The sequence below is a fragment of the Phoxinus phoxinus genome (genome assembly GCF_949152265.1).
Source record: "Phoxinus phoxinus genome assembly, chromosome: 8".
In the NCBI taxonomy this organism is placed as follows: domain Eukaryota; kingdom Metazoa; phylum Chordata; class Actinopteri; order Cypriniformes; family Leuciscidae; genus Phoxinus; species Phoxinus phoxinus.
In genome coordinates, this window is record NC_136883.1 from 10755933 (window position 1) to 10771275 (window position 15343).

Consider the following 15343-nt stretch of genomic DNA (forward strand, 5'->3'; position numbering starts at 1 on the left):
TTAAAATAGGGCCCTGAGAGTTGTCATGACAGATATACAAGAAATTTGTCTATTTACAAGTTTAAGATGTTTGTGTGTCAAAAGGAAACACTGGACAGATTCTAAAATAAAGTGAAATTCGAACACATTGTTTTCTATAAGTGTATGTTCAAAAAACATGCTGTACTTAGAGAGTGGCACTTGCATAGCTTTCTAGTAAATTACCTTGTATTTGTCCCAAATTTTTTATGTACATTCTTATTTAACTCTTGGCTAGAAGATTGCTAGGCATAGGCAATTGTAAGCAATACGTTTGTATTTTTTGCTTCATATAACAAAATATAATAATACTTTTTTTTTCACTCATTATCACAATTTGTTTTCTCATTTTCACCAGTTCATCGTTGAAGTGAACTTTTGCCTGTTTGTTGATTAGATCCACTATTTGGAATTTTGCTTTGCAATTGGCACATCTGCACTCTAAAAAATGATGTGTTGGATTTACTTAAAATATATATGCACCATTTTTGCAGCATACTTTTTAAGTAATCCCAACTTGAACAATTTTACAAAAAATTAACAAGAAAACCTGTGTTTTATGTACTTAAATTTTTAAGTAAAGAATATTACGTAAACTCAAAATTTTAAGTACATATAACACAGGTTTTCTTGTTAATTTTAAGTAAAATTGTTCAAGTTGGGATTACTTAAAAAGTATGCTGCAAAAATGGTGCATATATATTTTAAGTAAATCCAACACATTGCAGGCCATGTGAGATCTATATAAATCTTAGTTGTGTTAACTTAACATGTAAGCTCATATATAAATAAAATAAGACAATTAAATGAGTTGAACCAACTTAACCTTTTTAACTTAAGATCTTGAGCTATTGGTCTGTTTACTGCACAGCTTCAATAATCTTAAATAAAATAAACATGCAAAACACACAAAATAAAGCATTTCACTTTATTTTTTTGCAACAAACTGCAAAGCATGAAACCACACTTTAAATTTACAACAAAAGTATTGTCTTAGAGAGTATTGTCTTACAATCATTTTAATACATATTTTTTTCTCTCTCTCTTTTTTCAATTCTATCTTTACAAAAGCTTTGAAAAACTTAAACAAAAAAGTTTCACTCTTTGCAACAATACTTTAAATTCTCAACATTCACTTTTGGATTGTACAACAAACAACCTAAAAAATGATGCATAATCCTTCAGAAATAATTATAGTATTATAATGTTTTGAAGCTCAAGAGACCTTTTTTATTATTATCAATGTTGAAAAAAAATCAGTTTCAATTTTTTTTCAAGGTTGATGAATGGAGAGTTCAAAATAACAGCATTTATCTAAAATAGTATAGAAAATAATGTTGAAAAACCATGCCACTTTTGATCAATTTAATGCATAGAAGTATTGATTTATTTTTTAAGACCCTAAACCTTTAAATAATTGAATCTTAAAATATATTCAAATAGAAAACAATTGTTTTCAAAAAATCATAATATTAGTTTTTTGCTGTATAATTGGATCAAATAAATGGTGGGCAGAAGGGACTCCTCTTGAAAATATTAAATCTTACTAATTTGTACAAATAAGTCAATTATTATATAAATATAAACATTTGTATATTTTATATAAAATTATATATATATATATATATATATATATATATATATATTCACAAGTTAATCAATGAAGTCTTTTGTCCAGCGGTTTTGAACGAATCTGAAAACAGTCACTATACTGGAATAGCTAAACAGAGTAACTTATTTGATCTACAATCTTTATTTGATGATAAACTTTTGTTTAAATGGTTTACATTGATCATTTCGAAGGTTTAATAGTAGCCTAAAGAGTCGTTGCTGTCATGCATGTTAATATCGCGTTTGAATTAAGATTCGCCATTATTTAATGATTGTGCACACATGGAGCTGTAACCAATTTAATATTTGTATAACTTACCCAAAAAGTAACCCGCGCCCAAGCAAGGCCTGGCCGCTCCCCTTTTCCCGCGATATAGAGATTATGAAATAAATATATTTATCCGAAAAATCAACAGGCAAGATCGTTACTCAAGTGCTCGTTAGGCCTGTACGAATTTCTCCGTGGGGGAAAGAATGTTCGAATTGTCCATTAATGCACAGCCTACGTGCCAGGCATTGCATTGTCATATATTTCGAAATATAACAATGACTAAGTTATTAAAACACTTGACCATGCGTTCGATGGAAGCACACTAACTTTAATATTTCGAACACAGGTTATAGAATATTAATTCGCGCGCGCGCCACCTCTTTTAATATTTAGCAAAGTAGTAAACGTTTTCCTATGTAGGCTATTCGTAAATAACACGTTTCAAAATGTTAAAGCAAAGTTCAGATTAAAAGTTAATTTCTGGACGAAAAATGCAAATTAGGCTGTTAAAAAAGTGAAGCACTTACCTCTTTTCAGCGTGTTCCTCACGTTGAGTTTGACTATTTTTAACCTACACATTAAACAAGTGTTTATTAACATTTTAAAAAATCTAATATTTTACATATAGGGCAAGTTTAAAGAAAGCTTACCTTTCGCTTATAGCCTACCGTCTTCACACAACAAAATGGCTACGACAAATGTCTGGTTCTGAATTTTTGGCTGGAAAGGCATCATGGGAAATTTGCATATCACGTGGCTCATAAAGTTATTTAAAATGTTATGTTAGATTTACTTAATTTTGATGCAATTTTTATAGTAGTTGACATTACTTATGTTTTTTTCATTTTATTTTTGCATACATTTAAGTTCACTTGGTAACTTATATTTTTGTGTTACACATACTATATATGGTAAGTAGAGGTTGAACAGTTATGAATACTATTTTTTTTGCGTTTAATCTAACTACTTAAATAAGTAATGGTTGTTCAGCCAACGAATCGTTTTTTAGAGTGTGGTGTGCACAAACCTTTTAGTTGTCCTAGCCACAGTGTGGTGCGCTTATCGTCAGGCATGCGACAGGCTGAATACTCTAAAGCTTTGGTTAAATTTGAATGCAAAGCTGGATATTAAATGTCTATAGTATTGTTCATTTGCAACAAACATCAGTTAAGATGTGTAAAATGCAATAATTTCCTCATTATTTTCTCTTAACACATGTCCTCTCCTTGTCTTTTGTGGTTGGAGTGGGTAACCTTGAGAGTGTCTCTTTGGGAGTAAATTAAGCCTGGGGATTAGAATCGCTCTCCACTTGAGCTTCTACAGCTCAGATCAATACTCTGATTAGAATGCACTCTGGGAGCTAGATGAACCTGATAAAGAAAGTGTGGTGCCCTAATTTATGGGCTTAGGAAACAGTGAAAGACATACTGGCAAACAGACACACACACTTGTACAGTAGATAACATGATTTATGATTGTCACACGTGCGGAAAACATTCCCAAGTGCCAGTACAATTACATGTATCCTAAATCATTTGTGTAAAAGAAAACACACAAGCATGCTGCTGTGGACATCTAGAATATATGCAGTCGTTATCATTTTTAAATTTGAAGCATTTGCATAATTTACTTGATAAACAAATCAACTTTAATTAAACATCTAATTATCATCTAATTTTTGAGGCACATCAACTAGTCATATTCTTGACTTTGTTGCTCAAATAAAAATGTGCCTATAGCGCTAACGGTGACATTATGCACTAAGGTTAAATACTTTTTAGATTTTTTTTTTAATAAACCTTGCCTTGGCAAGCTGCACTTAATGATTGTGAATCCAAATGTCCAGTCTGTAATTTTTTTAATAACAGGTTGTCCCACTTCAAACTCTCACTATTGGCTGATAAAGAAATTGACATGCATGGGTACAATAGTATATTGCAATGTTTTTTTTGTAAATAAAGTGCATTTTATTATAAGCATAATTAGCATAGGAAGTAGGGGTTTTTGCGCTGAAAAGAAGGACAATGATTAGAATGCAGGTGTTTATAGAATAAGATGAAGTATAACTATTTGGTTTTGACATATTGATGGCAAATTCTGATACATTTTTAAATTTTGATTTGTACAAAAATTAATATTTTTTAGAAGAAAAAAACTGTTTTTTGAAGAAAAAACAACAACATAAAGTCCTACTCCTAAATCTAACCACAAGTGAAGTGTAAGCAGATCATATGAAAATGTATCATGAAATAATGCAAATTCATTAATTTGCCACCAATTCAGCAATTTGTAAAACTGTTACTGATTGCCATGAGAGTGTTTTGAACGTCACTGTTTATTTCTCCCCACTGTCTATAAATTATTGCGAAAATCAACTAATCAAAGTGGTTTACTTGTAGATGTCATTATATACTAAACTGGAATTATGAGAAAGTATTTTAACATAAAAAAAAACATTACACATATAACCTTGAAGCTTCATTTCAAAACTATTATCATGTCAAACCAGTAGATCAAGGGCATGTCTGCAGGAAAATACATATCCATATTTTTGAAGCAGATAGAGAGGAGAAATGGAGAGATAGTGTGTTTGGCAGGACATATAAAAAAAATAAGCATTGGAACATAAGAGCACATCAGTAAGATTTGATATAGGCCTGACGGATTGAGCGGATTAGCGGCACAGAGAGGATGTGGTAAGCAGTTCTTCACAGAGCCAGTGTGAACACTCTGTCATGCCTGTGGAATATCTTAAATTGGTGAGCAGAAATTAGATTGAGGGCTTTAAAGGCTCAGACTGGGAGATCTGGAACTTAATACCTAATTTTCTTACAAGGTGACTATATTGTTAGTGTAGGACATTACAAAGAGAAGTGTGCAATAATTTCTTAACTTTTTTACAGATACGATGTTGAATTTTTGAAACTCTTTTTAGTGGTTCAGAGAAGGACTGTCTGTCATAACTCCAGCATAATGTAGAACCATAATATAACATTGATATTAAGTGCAGTATTTGTTTGTGGTAAGGTGGAACTTGCCATTGAAGGACTTGGCTAAGGGGACACTTTGATGATAGACTTCTGTCATCTTGTCCTGAAATGTTCACTGTGTCAGTTTTATTTTTATTTAGTGAACTATGCCTTTTATTATGCATTATTCTAAGACATTTGGACTTTTGTATCTTAACAGGGAGAGCCAATCACTGGTCGGCCCTCATTGGAGCATCCCACTCGAAGAACTATATATTGTGGGAGTATGGAGGTTATTCCAGTGATGGGGTCAAACAGATCGCTGAACTGGGCTCACCGGTCAAGATGGAGGAGGAGATCCGTCAAAAGGTAAGGGTGCAGAGTTATTACGTACCTAAACTGTTAATTCATTCAGCTACCAAATGCTTATCCAGAGTCAGGCATGACATAAAAATATATATATTAAGTTATAGTCTTTTTAGGTGTAGGCCTATATGTTGTTGTTTTTCTGTTTACGGATTTGCCAACTGTTACTCTTGTGTTTTAGGATTGTGCACTATATCTTAAAAAAAATGATGGGATCTTAATGCTCACCAGTGGTTATATTGTGTTCTAAATTCTGTCTGAGTAGCTTTTTGGATCTAGAATCAATGTCTTTACACAACTTCAAAATGGCCCATGTATTTTTTAGACAAACTCATCTTGCAAACCCACAGCTGCAAACACATAATGGTTTAATCATAAGTCAGCTGGGTGGGGATTATCATGCTTGTCCTTGAATAACTTTAAGAATAATAGTAAGAATTAAAAGTGGTGTCTATTGAAATACAAGGATAAAATAGAGCTGAAATGGATCGGGTTGGTCATTACATTAGTTCTCCACTGGAGCATCATAATTACCTGTTGTTGAGGTTGTTTTGTGAGGAGCATTAAGAAAAGACCATTGCAATTGACAAGCTTGCAGCCTATTCTCTAAGTTCAGTAGAGCGTGCAGATGCTCTTGGAGATCTGTGAAAGGCTCAGATGTTTGGTTCCCGGTACGCACAATGCATTTCCATTTGCAAGATCAGCTGAGAATTGACATGGAAAAGATAGAAGATAAGAGGATGAGGGAGATGATTAAACTTAGTTCTGTTTCAATAATCCTGTCTCGTACACTCCCATTTGTCTTCTTTCTTACTGTAGTGCAGGTACAATAGTATAATATAACAGTTTAATAGTTATTTTGTATGTAATAAATCAGTGAAGCTTATAATTTATTCTACACTGTTAGCAAGCGACAGTTACAACATCACCAGAGTGATTATTTTCTTATTTAAAATATGATTGGTCTGGCTTTGTTGCATTTCATAATAAAATAATTATAATTATAAAATAAAATTAATATGGAGGAATTTTTTAAAGGAGGAGATCCCTCGTGTTTGGATAATTATAGACCAATTTCCAAATTACCGATTTTTGCTAAAGTTTTAGAAACATTGGTTGGTGACCAGTTAAAAGAATATTTGGTTGCCATATTTTGTCTGATGTACAGTCTGGGTTTCGAAAGCAGCACAGTATTACTACTGCTGCAATGAAGGTCATTAATTACATTATTGAGGCAATGGATTGCTAGAACACTTGTGTAGCCCTTTTCATAGATTTAGCCAAAGCATTTGATACAGTGGACCATTGCATTTTACTGGAAAAGCTACGAAATATTGTTTTTTCTGATTATACTGTTGATTGGTTTACTAATTATTTGGCAGATATAACTCAGTGTGTTTATTTTGACAATTCCAAATCAGCAACTCTGAGTGTATCTTGTGGTGTACCGCAAGGATCAGTCTTGGGTCCAATTTTATTTACTATTTTTATTAATAACTTGGGTGATGACATCTCTCAGGCTCATTTCCATTTTTATGCTGACGATACCGTTATGTATAGTAAGGCTGCGACTTTACACCAAGCTTTTTCTTATTTACAATCTGCTTTTAAATTCAGATCCAACTTTATCAGCTTAAACTAGTTTTGAATGTTGAGAAAACTAAGATTATGCTTTACTCAAAATCTAAGAAGTGCTTGGACTGTCTTCCAAGTATTTTTACTATACATGGTGAGCGGATCGAACAAGTCAAATTGTACAAATATTTGGGTTTATTAATCGATGATCAGCTTTCTTTTAAGTTGCACATTGATAAACTGGTACAAAAGCTCAAATTAAAAATAGGATTTTATTTTAGAAATAAAGCCTGTTTTTCTTGGAAAACCAGGAGGAGATTGGTTGCTACCACCTTTCTCACTGCACTCGATTACGGTGAATTGCTTTATAGAAAGCATATATATCGATGTTTGTCTTTGTTGTATACTGTCTACCATAATGCATTAAAATGTGTTGGATACTGTCTACCATAATGCATTAAGATTTGTGACTGGATGTAAGGCATCAGTACATCATTGTACCTTGTACAAATTGACAAACTGGCCATTGTCAGTAAGGAGACATATACATTGGCTTATTTTTATTTATAAGTCTATATTGGATATGCTTCCGTCTTATCTTTGCTCCTATATGTCACGTAATATCAGTTCTTATAATTTGCGCTCTGGTAATTTGTACTTGTTAACTGTACCTACGGTTCGTACAGAGCTTGGTAAGAAGGCTTTTAGTTATGCAGCCCCAGACACCTGGAACACATTACAGACTGATTTGGAATTGCGAACTCTGATTTCATTTGGTGAATTTAAACATCATATGAAAGTGTTGGAAATAGATGCCATAAATTGTTGACACTGTTTTTAAAATACCTAAATCACTTTATACCTATGGTAGGTATAAATTGTATTTTTAAGTAGTCTGATGTTGATGTGGTTTGTGTATGTATCTTGAGGATCTTGTTTAAATGTTTCTTGTTGTTGTACGTATGCCTGGTGATCATATTTGTAACTATGCGTTGTTAGTATGCTGCCATTTTGACCAGGTCTCTCTTGCAAAAGAGGTTTTAAATCTCAATGAGATCATCTGGTTAAATAAACGTGTTAAAAAAAATATATATATATATTATTTTTTTTGGGGATTATTTTTATTGTATTTTATGGTCAATATCTCACTATTAACTAACTATTAATTATGACTTTTGCCTTAAACTCCTTTTTACTGCTTTTGAATAGTCCTACCCAATAATTTTTTTATATTATTTAACAACTACCAAACTTACTAAGGGATGTAGAATATGGTCATGCAGAATAATGCATTAACATGTGCTGTATAAGTACTAATAAACAGCCAATATCCTAGTAGTGTGCATGCTAATAAGCAAATAGTTAATAGTGTGAATTGGGTCCTAAACTAAAGTGTTACCGTTTGTTGTTTTTACATTAAATGAGTTTCACCTAAGCAAATTACTAATTATAAAAATTATGGTCAACCCCCTGAGTCTTTCCCCATCCCATTGTTGCTTTTGGCTCTCTGAGGATTGGAAGGCACCATTATTTGTTCCAAGAGCTTTATACTAACACATTCAACTGGATTGAAATAAGTACAATTGCGTTGTCCCTTTGGACCAATCAATTTCAGGCATCCAAATGGCATTGGCTGATATGGTTGGAAATATCACTTTGATAATTAAGTCTTCAAGTCAGTGCACCAAAGATACTTCAGCTCATCTGAGCAAGTGATATACACCCTGAAGGAGGTACTGTATCATTGTGTGGCAGCTCTCCAGTAGATCTTTTATGTGAGCCAAATCGCTGTGTGTTGCATTGGCTCTTGAGTATGTTGTAAGCAGGACTATTTACAGTTGGTTGGACTGATAATTATTCTCCTTGGATTTTTACGGTCCAGATAGCAAACAAATCCTACTGGAGGCTAGAGAGCTGGAGAGATCCATGTTGTGATATGGGTCTTGGCTGAAACATGTTTGGCCAGTGACTGAAAAGTAAGTTCACTCTGACATTTACACTTTTACACAGGTCAGATCAAATCAAAGACAATCACAGTTTATAGTAACAGTAGGGTCCACATCTGAGGCACTATTAAAAATATTGGTTTCATATACATTATAATACTTATATAACGCCTTTTGAAAGTACGATGCATTAAAACAAACAACCAATTTCAGATGTAACAAGGAATCTACAAGTATTAGTATGCATTTTAATTTGGGTTATAATTATTTATGAAAATATATAAAGTATTAATAACATATATTATGAATACCTATATACATGCATTATACATAAAGGCTTTAAGTAAAATGTTACCAGTAATTATTCTTCAATTCAACATGTTAATCAAATTGTTAAGCTTAAATTTAGGTGCCAATTAGATTAATTACTATTTATTTACATAATCTAATTAAGCATTTGATAAAATGTAGTACAGTTTAGCCCTCTGGTGTCTGAGGTGTTTTCTGTGCCGTGGATGTGTTTTGATCATGCCCTGACAGTTGTGCTTATTTCTGTTACTTTTTTACTCTGTTGCTCTGCAAACATTGTCATGGCAAAATTCTGATTACCCTGTATTCAGCACAAACTCGTGTACAATAATATGTGTATTCAGCACAAACTCTGGTACAATAATATGTGAGCAAGCATGTATGTAAATGTTTATGCGTGTTAAAAAAAAAAGGGATCATATGATTGTTCTAAAAATAACATTATTTTGTGTATTTGGTTTAATACAATGTCTTTATGCGGTTTTAGGTAAAAAAAAGTCATTATTTTACACATACTGTACATTGTTGCTCCTCTTTGCTTCCCCTTTCTGAATTTTTTTTACAAATCTCATCGCTCTGAAAAGCGCAGTGTGCTCTGATTGGCCAGCAATCCAGTGCATTGTGATTGGCCCAAACACCTTAATCGTGTGACGGAAATGTCACAACCCTTACCATATTTGGAAAATCAGCTCCCAAAGCAATAATTATAGGTGATAATGTTGGAACTACCTTATCCATTCAAGCCCGAATCTGAACTGGAAAATGCAGATGACCAAGCTGATCGATCAACTTTGCAAGCACGACTTGACCAGATCGCATCAGATTGGTATTTCATTGGGGACATCATTTCTAAATATATTGACTTTACTGTCTTTTTACGCATCTCGCCGCGCTACGGGGGGAGAACACTATGTTAATAAAGCATGTCTGCATCTGTGATCATAAAAACGTCAAGCAAGCGCTACTCTATACTTCTCAAAACTCGCGTTTGAATAGTTCACAGCTCAAATTCAAGCGCCAGAATGCACTTTCAAAGATGGAATTTCCCCACTGTTTTCTACTAGTGTCATCTTTTGGAAGGCCAAATAAAGTAGTTTGGCTTCCGCAACGGAAAAAACAGCGTCTCCACGACATGGCGGCGCCGGTGGCAACAATAATACAGCAAGAATACAAGTTACACATCTTTCTTTGCATTTACATTTGGGCGGTGTTATGAAACTCTGCCCCCACATACTGACGTATATTTGTGGGGGCGTGTTTGAACGAAGCATTTTAGGTAGGCGTGGCTGAGCCTTCACTTTTATAAAGAATATCTCTTTAGGTTTAACACTTTGAGCTTTGTAACTCTGCAGATCTTATACATGCACTAACAGCTACATAACACACTAAAGAAAAAGTAAAACAATAAATCGTATAATATGACCACTTAGGCCATATAAGGCCAAACAACGTCTCAGGTTACCCATGTAACCATGGTTCCCTGAGAAGGGAACGAGACGCTGCGTCGATGACGACACATTGGGGAATCCCTTCAGCTTCAGTGCTCCTGAAGTTACATGTGCAACTTAGTCCAATCTTGAATGGTGCAACGTCATCCCGTGACGCTTGCCTGCACAATGTGGAAGCTATAAAGGAGCCGGCATCACACCTGTTGTCAGCCCTCTGATCGGCTGTAGCAAGGCGCTCTCATGTGGCGGGATGCAGCGTCTTGTTCCCTTCTCAGGGAGCCATGGTTACATGGGTAACCTGAGACGTTCCCTTTTGAGGGAACTCGCGCTGCGTCGATGAAGACACTTTGGGGAAAGATATGCCCACTTCGCCATGCTGACGAAAAGTCGGTGGGAAATGAGGCACAGCTCAGGACATGAGTGCTTGAAACCCCGGGGTCGCCGGAAGCCCCAAGCTGTAAAATCAAACAAAGGTGTGTGGTGAGGACAACCCCGCCACATCACATACATCTTGGAGTGATGCACCCCACCACAGTGTCTTTGAAGATGCCAAGCTTTGGGTGGAATGAGCTCTAACCAACAGAGGTGAGGGCAGCCCGCTCACCTCATAAGCCATAGAGATAGCCTCAACAATGAATCTGCTTACAGTCTGTTTAGTAGCCGGCCAGCCCTTCTTAGGGGTTCTGAAGCATACCAAAAGCTGGTCAGATTTTCTCCACTGGGATGTCTTCCTGACATAAATCTCAAGGGCCCTGACCAGGGTAAAGACACTTGAGCTTCTCTTGTTCCGCTGACACTTGTGGAGGATGGAAGGCCTGAAGGATTACTGGCGGGCCCCATTAGTGGGCACCTAAGGTACATACTCAAGTCTTGGGTAAAGAATAGCTTTTACTGGCCCTGGAGTGAATTCTAGACAGGAGGGAGCAACCAACAAGGCCTGTAAATCTCCTGTTCTCTTGAGGGATAACATAGCCAGCAAAAGTGCCATCTTTAAGGCTAGGCACTTTTATGATGCCAGAGGCTCGAAGGGTGCCAAGGATATCCCTTCTAATACTACGACTAGATACCATGTGGGGATTCTAACATGAGCCAGAGGCCTCATCCTCCGACTACCATGAAGAAAATGTGTAATAAGATGATGCCTTCCCAGTGAGCTGCCATCCAGGGCGACATGGAAAGCAGCCACTGTTGCCACATACACCTTAAGTGTAGAGGGGGAAAGGCTGGCCGAGAAAGACCCTGCAGGAACTCCAGCACTAAAGCCACAGGGTAGTTAACTGGGTCTGATTGGTGCTCTCTACACCATAAAGTGAATACTCTCCACTTCAGCGCATATCGTTTCCTTGTGGAGGGAGCTCCAGAGTTTAAGATGGTCTCTATTACCTCGGTGGAGAGACTGGCATTCAGAAACTGATCCCCCTCAGGGGCCAGACCCATAATTTCCACATCTCCGGCCGGTGGTGAAATATCGTGCCACTGGCCTGAGTTAGAAGGTCCCTCCTAATGGCAATCTCCCACGGGAAGGCGTCCAGGAGGGCTAGGGGCTACCAATAAGACTTGGTCCCGCCCTGCCGAATTTTCTCTACAACTCCCGGGAGCAGAGCGACAGGGGTAAATGCGTTCAGCCGAAGCCTTGACTATAACATGGCATCCAGTCCCAAAGGAGCTGAATAAGTGAGGGAAAACCAGAGGGGACAATACGAGTTCTCTTGTCAGAACTTCCTCTGGCCGAACTTCCTCCAGATTACCGTCTCGGGGTGCAGTCTCCATTCCCCGGGCCTCAGCCCCTGCCTCGACAGGATGTCTGCTCCTACATTTAGAAGCCCTGGGATATAAATTGCTCTCAGCAAGAGAATCATCCCTTGGGCCCATAGGAGGATCTGATGCGCCAGTCTGCACAGAGGGCGCGACCTCAGACGCCCCTGATGGTTTATATACGAGACCAACGACGTATTGTCTGTTCTCACCAGAACATGATGGCCTCTGAGGTCTGGGAGACAGTGCCTTAATTGTTAGCCTTCAGCGCCACTTTTGAAAAATCCCCAGAAATAGCATACCCAACCTAAAAAAGATTCAATTAATTGACCCTTTGTCCTAAAAGCTCAAGTACGGTCTCATTTGAAAGCTGACACCTGGCACTTTATTGGAAATGTAGAATGAATTATTGTCATAACGAAAAAAAAATTATGAATAGCTTCAAAGTTGTGTAAGTTATTAGAAATTTATTTTTATGAAACATCTTCATGAAAATTAAATTGAAGTTGGCCCGTCAGCACTCTAGAAATGCACTCCAGCTAAAGACACATGTCTGACCATGTTATATTTAAAATTTGAAGGTGATAAGTCTAAAACTCTGTATTTTGTTAAATGTTTTTCAAGATCATCTCAAATGACTTTATTTTGAATTGACTCTAAAATGCAAACTTGTGTTTATTGTCATCTATTAGCATCTATTCAGTCTATTGTCTCTATTGTTTTGTGGTGCAAACGAGCCCCATTCAGTGTCACTCTCTCCTGCACACATTTACACCTTTCCAGCCGGCTTATGGCCATAAATATTATTTTCCTTTGTCTCCATTATAATCGCTAACGACTGGCTAATCACGGTGTTTCACCCCCTAATTTCTTTCATAATCTTCACTTCACATTTGAAACTGTATCAAATGCCTTTCTTAAATAAAGAAATATTTCAGTAAGCATTCCGATTTAGAAAAAAAATCATAAAAAATAACAGCTAGATGGCAGGTGCAACTAGAGAGCTAGCTAGCATGTTAGCTTAGCACACCATCAATACACGACAATTTATGAGATTAAAACCCTTTTTGTGCTCCAAACTTACTTTATAGTGCAAGTCGAGTGTTTTAAATAATCTTCTATGAGCTTATTTGGCTTCAGAAAAGAAAATCAGACAGAAAATATATGATTTGATATTATTCTGCACTATTGTAAAGTCTATACCGATTAGCATTACATTATACATATAATCTATTATTATAAAAATACCTGACATGGCTCGAAGAACACAGGTAAATCAAATATCATTGCAATCATGTTTATTGTCTTCAAAACATCTTTATCTGCATGTTATAGCGATCTCTGAAAGCTAACGTTAGCTGTGTTTATGTCAGTGACGTCCTGGAAGGTCACAGGTTATTTCTTCTTCGTGAGCTTTCATATTTGGAAAAAACTGTGCAAATGGCGCCCTCAGCCTGCTGTATGGATTGAAAACACAGTACATCAGAGTATCCAGCGCTCTTTATGTATACATCGACGCATTTGGATATAAATTCAATAAATATTATTCCTGTCTATAGAAATATGATGTAAACCGATGATAATATATCAATATTTCTCCAAATCTGCACATTTTTGAGCCAAAAGCCCTGAGGAACGTTGTTTTGTCACGCGTTCTCAAGACAACAGCACCGGAGTTTTTTTCTGAATGGAGCAGCTGACGCTCATAATTCATATTAAAGGTATCGACTCATTTTTTCATTACATAAATCCTGACACAAATTAAGACATAACTGTCACTATAAGTTTCTCAGAATACAATAGTGGTCAAATACTGAAACGTGAGACTTATATATTTTTAATGATGTATAGTTTGTCAAGGTAATAACATTAAATCTGATAGTAACTTTGAACTATTTAAAAAAAAAACGCTTCAGAGCGTCCTCGCTCTGGTGAAGGTTAACAGGTTAAGGCTAGCAGTACCGCTAAAATCTCTAGGCAGTTTATGTGCCAAGATAGATGGTGTTCTTTGCATAGACCCTGGGTTGAGCGGCCCTCCATCACCACCCCCCACCCTGTGCAGGTCGCATCTGTCGACAATATCTTGCGCTGACACGGTGTTCCTAACACAGGGCCTTGGGCTAAGAACCAAGCTTTCTTCCAAATTTTTCTCAAGTGCATTTTCTCTGTGCATTTTTCCAAGCTTTCTCTACCCCAGGAGGGGGCGCCCTCAGAGGCCTGATCTGACCATCAGAACCTCTTTCCCGAAGCCCGTTTCGTCAGAATAACGGTCCTCAAATCCGTTTTCTGGCTCTCGATTAGCAACACTCTCTCTCTGGGTTTATGTGAGGATTGTTTTAATTTCACTTAAATGAAAAGTTGTTATATTTTTGAAGCCTAATACATGTAAAAAATGTATACAAAATGGATAGCTTTCAGTACACTGTAATTTTGAATGGCTATATTTAAAGTCTATTTCCTTGAGACAGCAGTAGCTGTATTAATATCAGTAATGCTGCCCGCTGGCGATAGAAGAGGGGCATCAGAGTGGTAAGGCATAGCATAGTGGCAATGAAACCCTTGATTAGTTGCATCAGGTATGCTTGAGACATCACCTGTTTTGCACATTTGTGCTGTTGTGAGGGATTCTATTCAGGGGGTTGAATAATTATGAGACTGCAGAAGTCATTAAAAGTTGTATTTTCAGTTGAATTTGGGGAAACCACTTGAAACATTTGTTATGTTGATCTATTTCAATTACTTTTGTTTGATTTGTTCATTGCAAACAGCTGAAAGTCTGTAAGTTTCGCCAATGAACCTGATTTACAATGGGGGTTGAATAATTTTGATTTCAACTGTATGTGAACAATAAGTACTTTTGATAAAGCTTTTTTTTTTACATAAATGAATCAAAATGCACAGGAAATATATGCCTATGCCTGTATTTAAGTGTTTGTCTAGTCTACTCTAGTCAAGTCATGTTTATTTGTATAGCGCTTTTAACCCTTTAGAACCGAATGTGTCGTCGCCGACACAGATCAGCAAGCTGTATTCATTGTACCCTAACTCTTCAGCCGTTTGCACTATCAAAACCAT

At 36.3% G+C, this 15343-nt stretch overlaps 1 protein-coding gene across 1 annotated transcript in view; it reads left to right on the plus strand.

Annotated features, from left to right (window-relative positions):
* The window catches only part of spon1a (spondin 1a), a 253304-nt gene that overhangs the window by 65173 nt on the left and 172788 nt on the right, over nucleotides 1-15343 (plus strand). The window contains exon 6 of the mRNA XM_079620224.1: nucleotides 5090-5238. Within this exon, the coding sequence (XP_079476350.1) occupies nucleotides 5090-5238 (149 nt within the window). The remainder of the gene's footprint in view (nucleotides 1-5089; nucleotides 5239-15343) is intronic.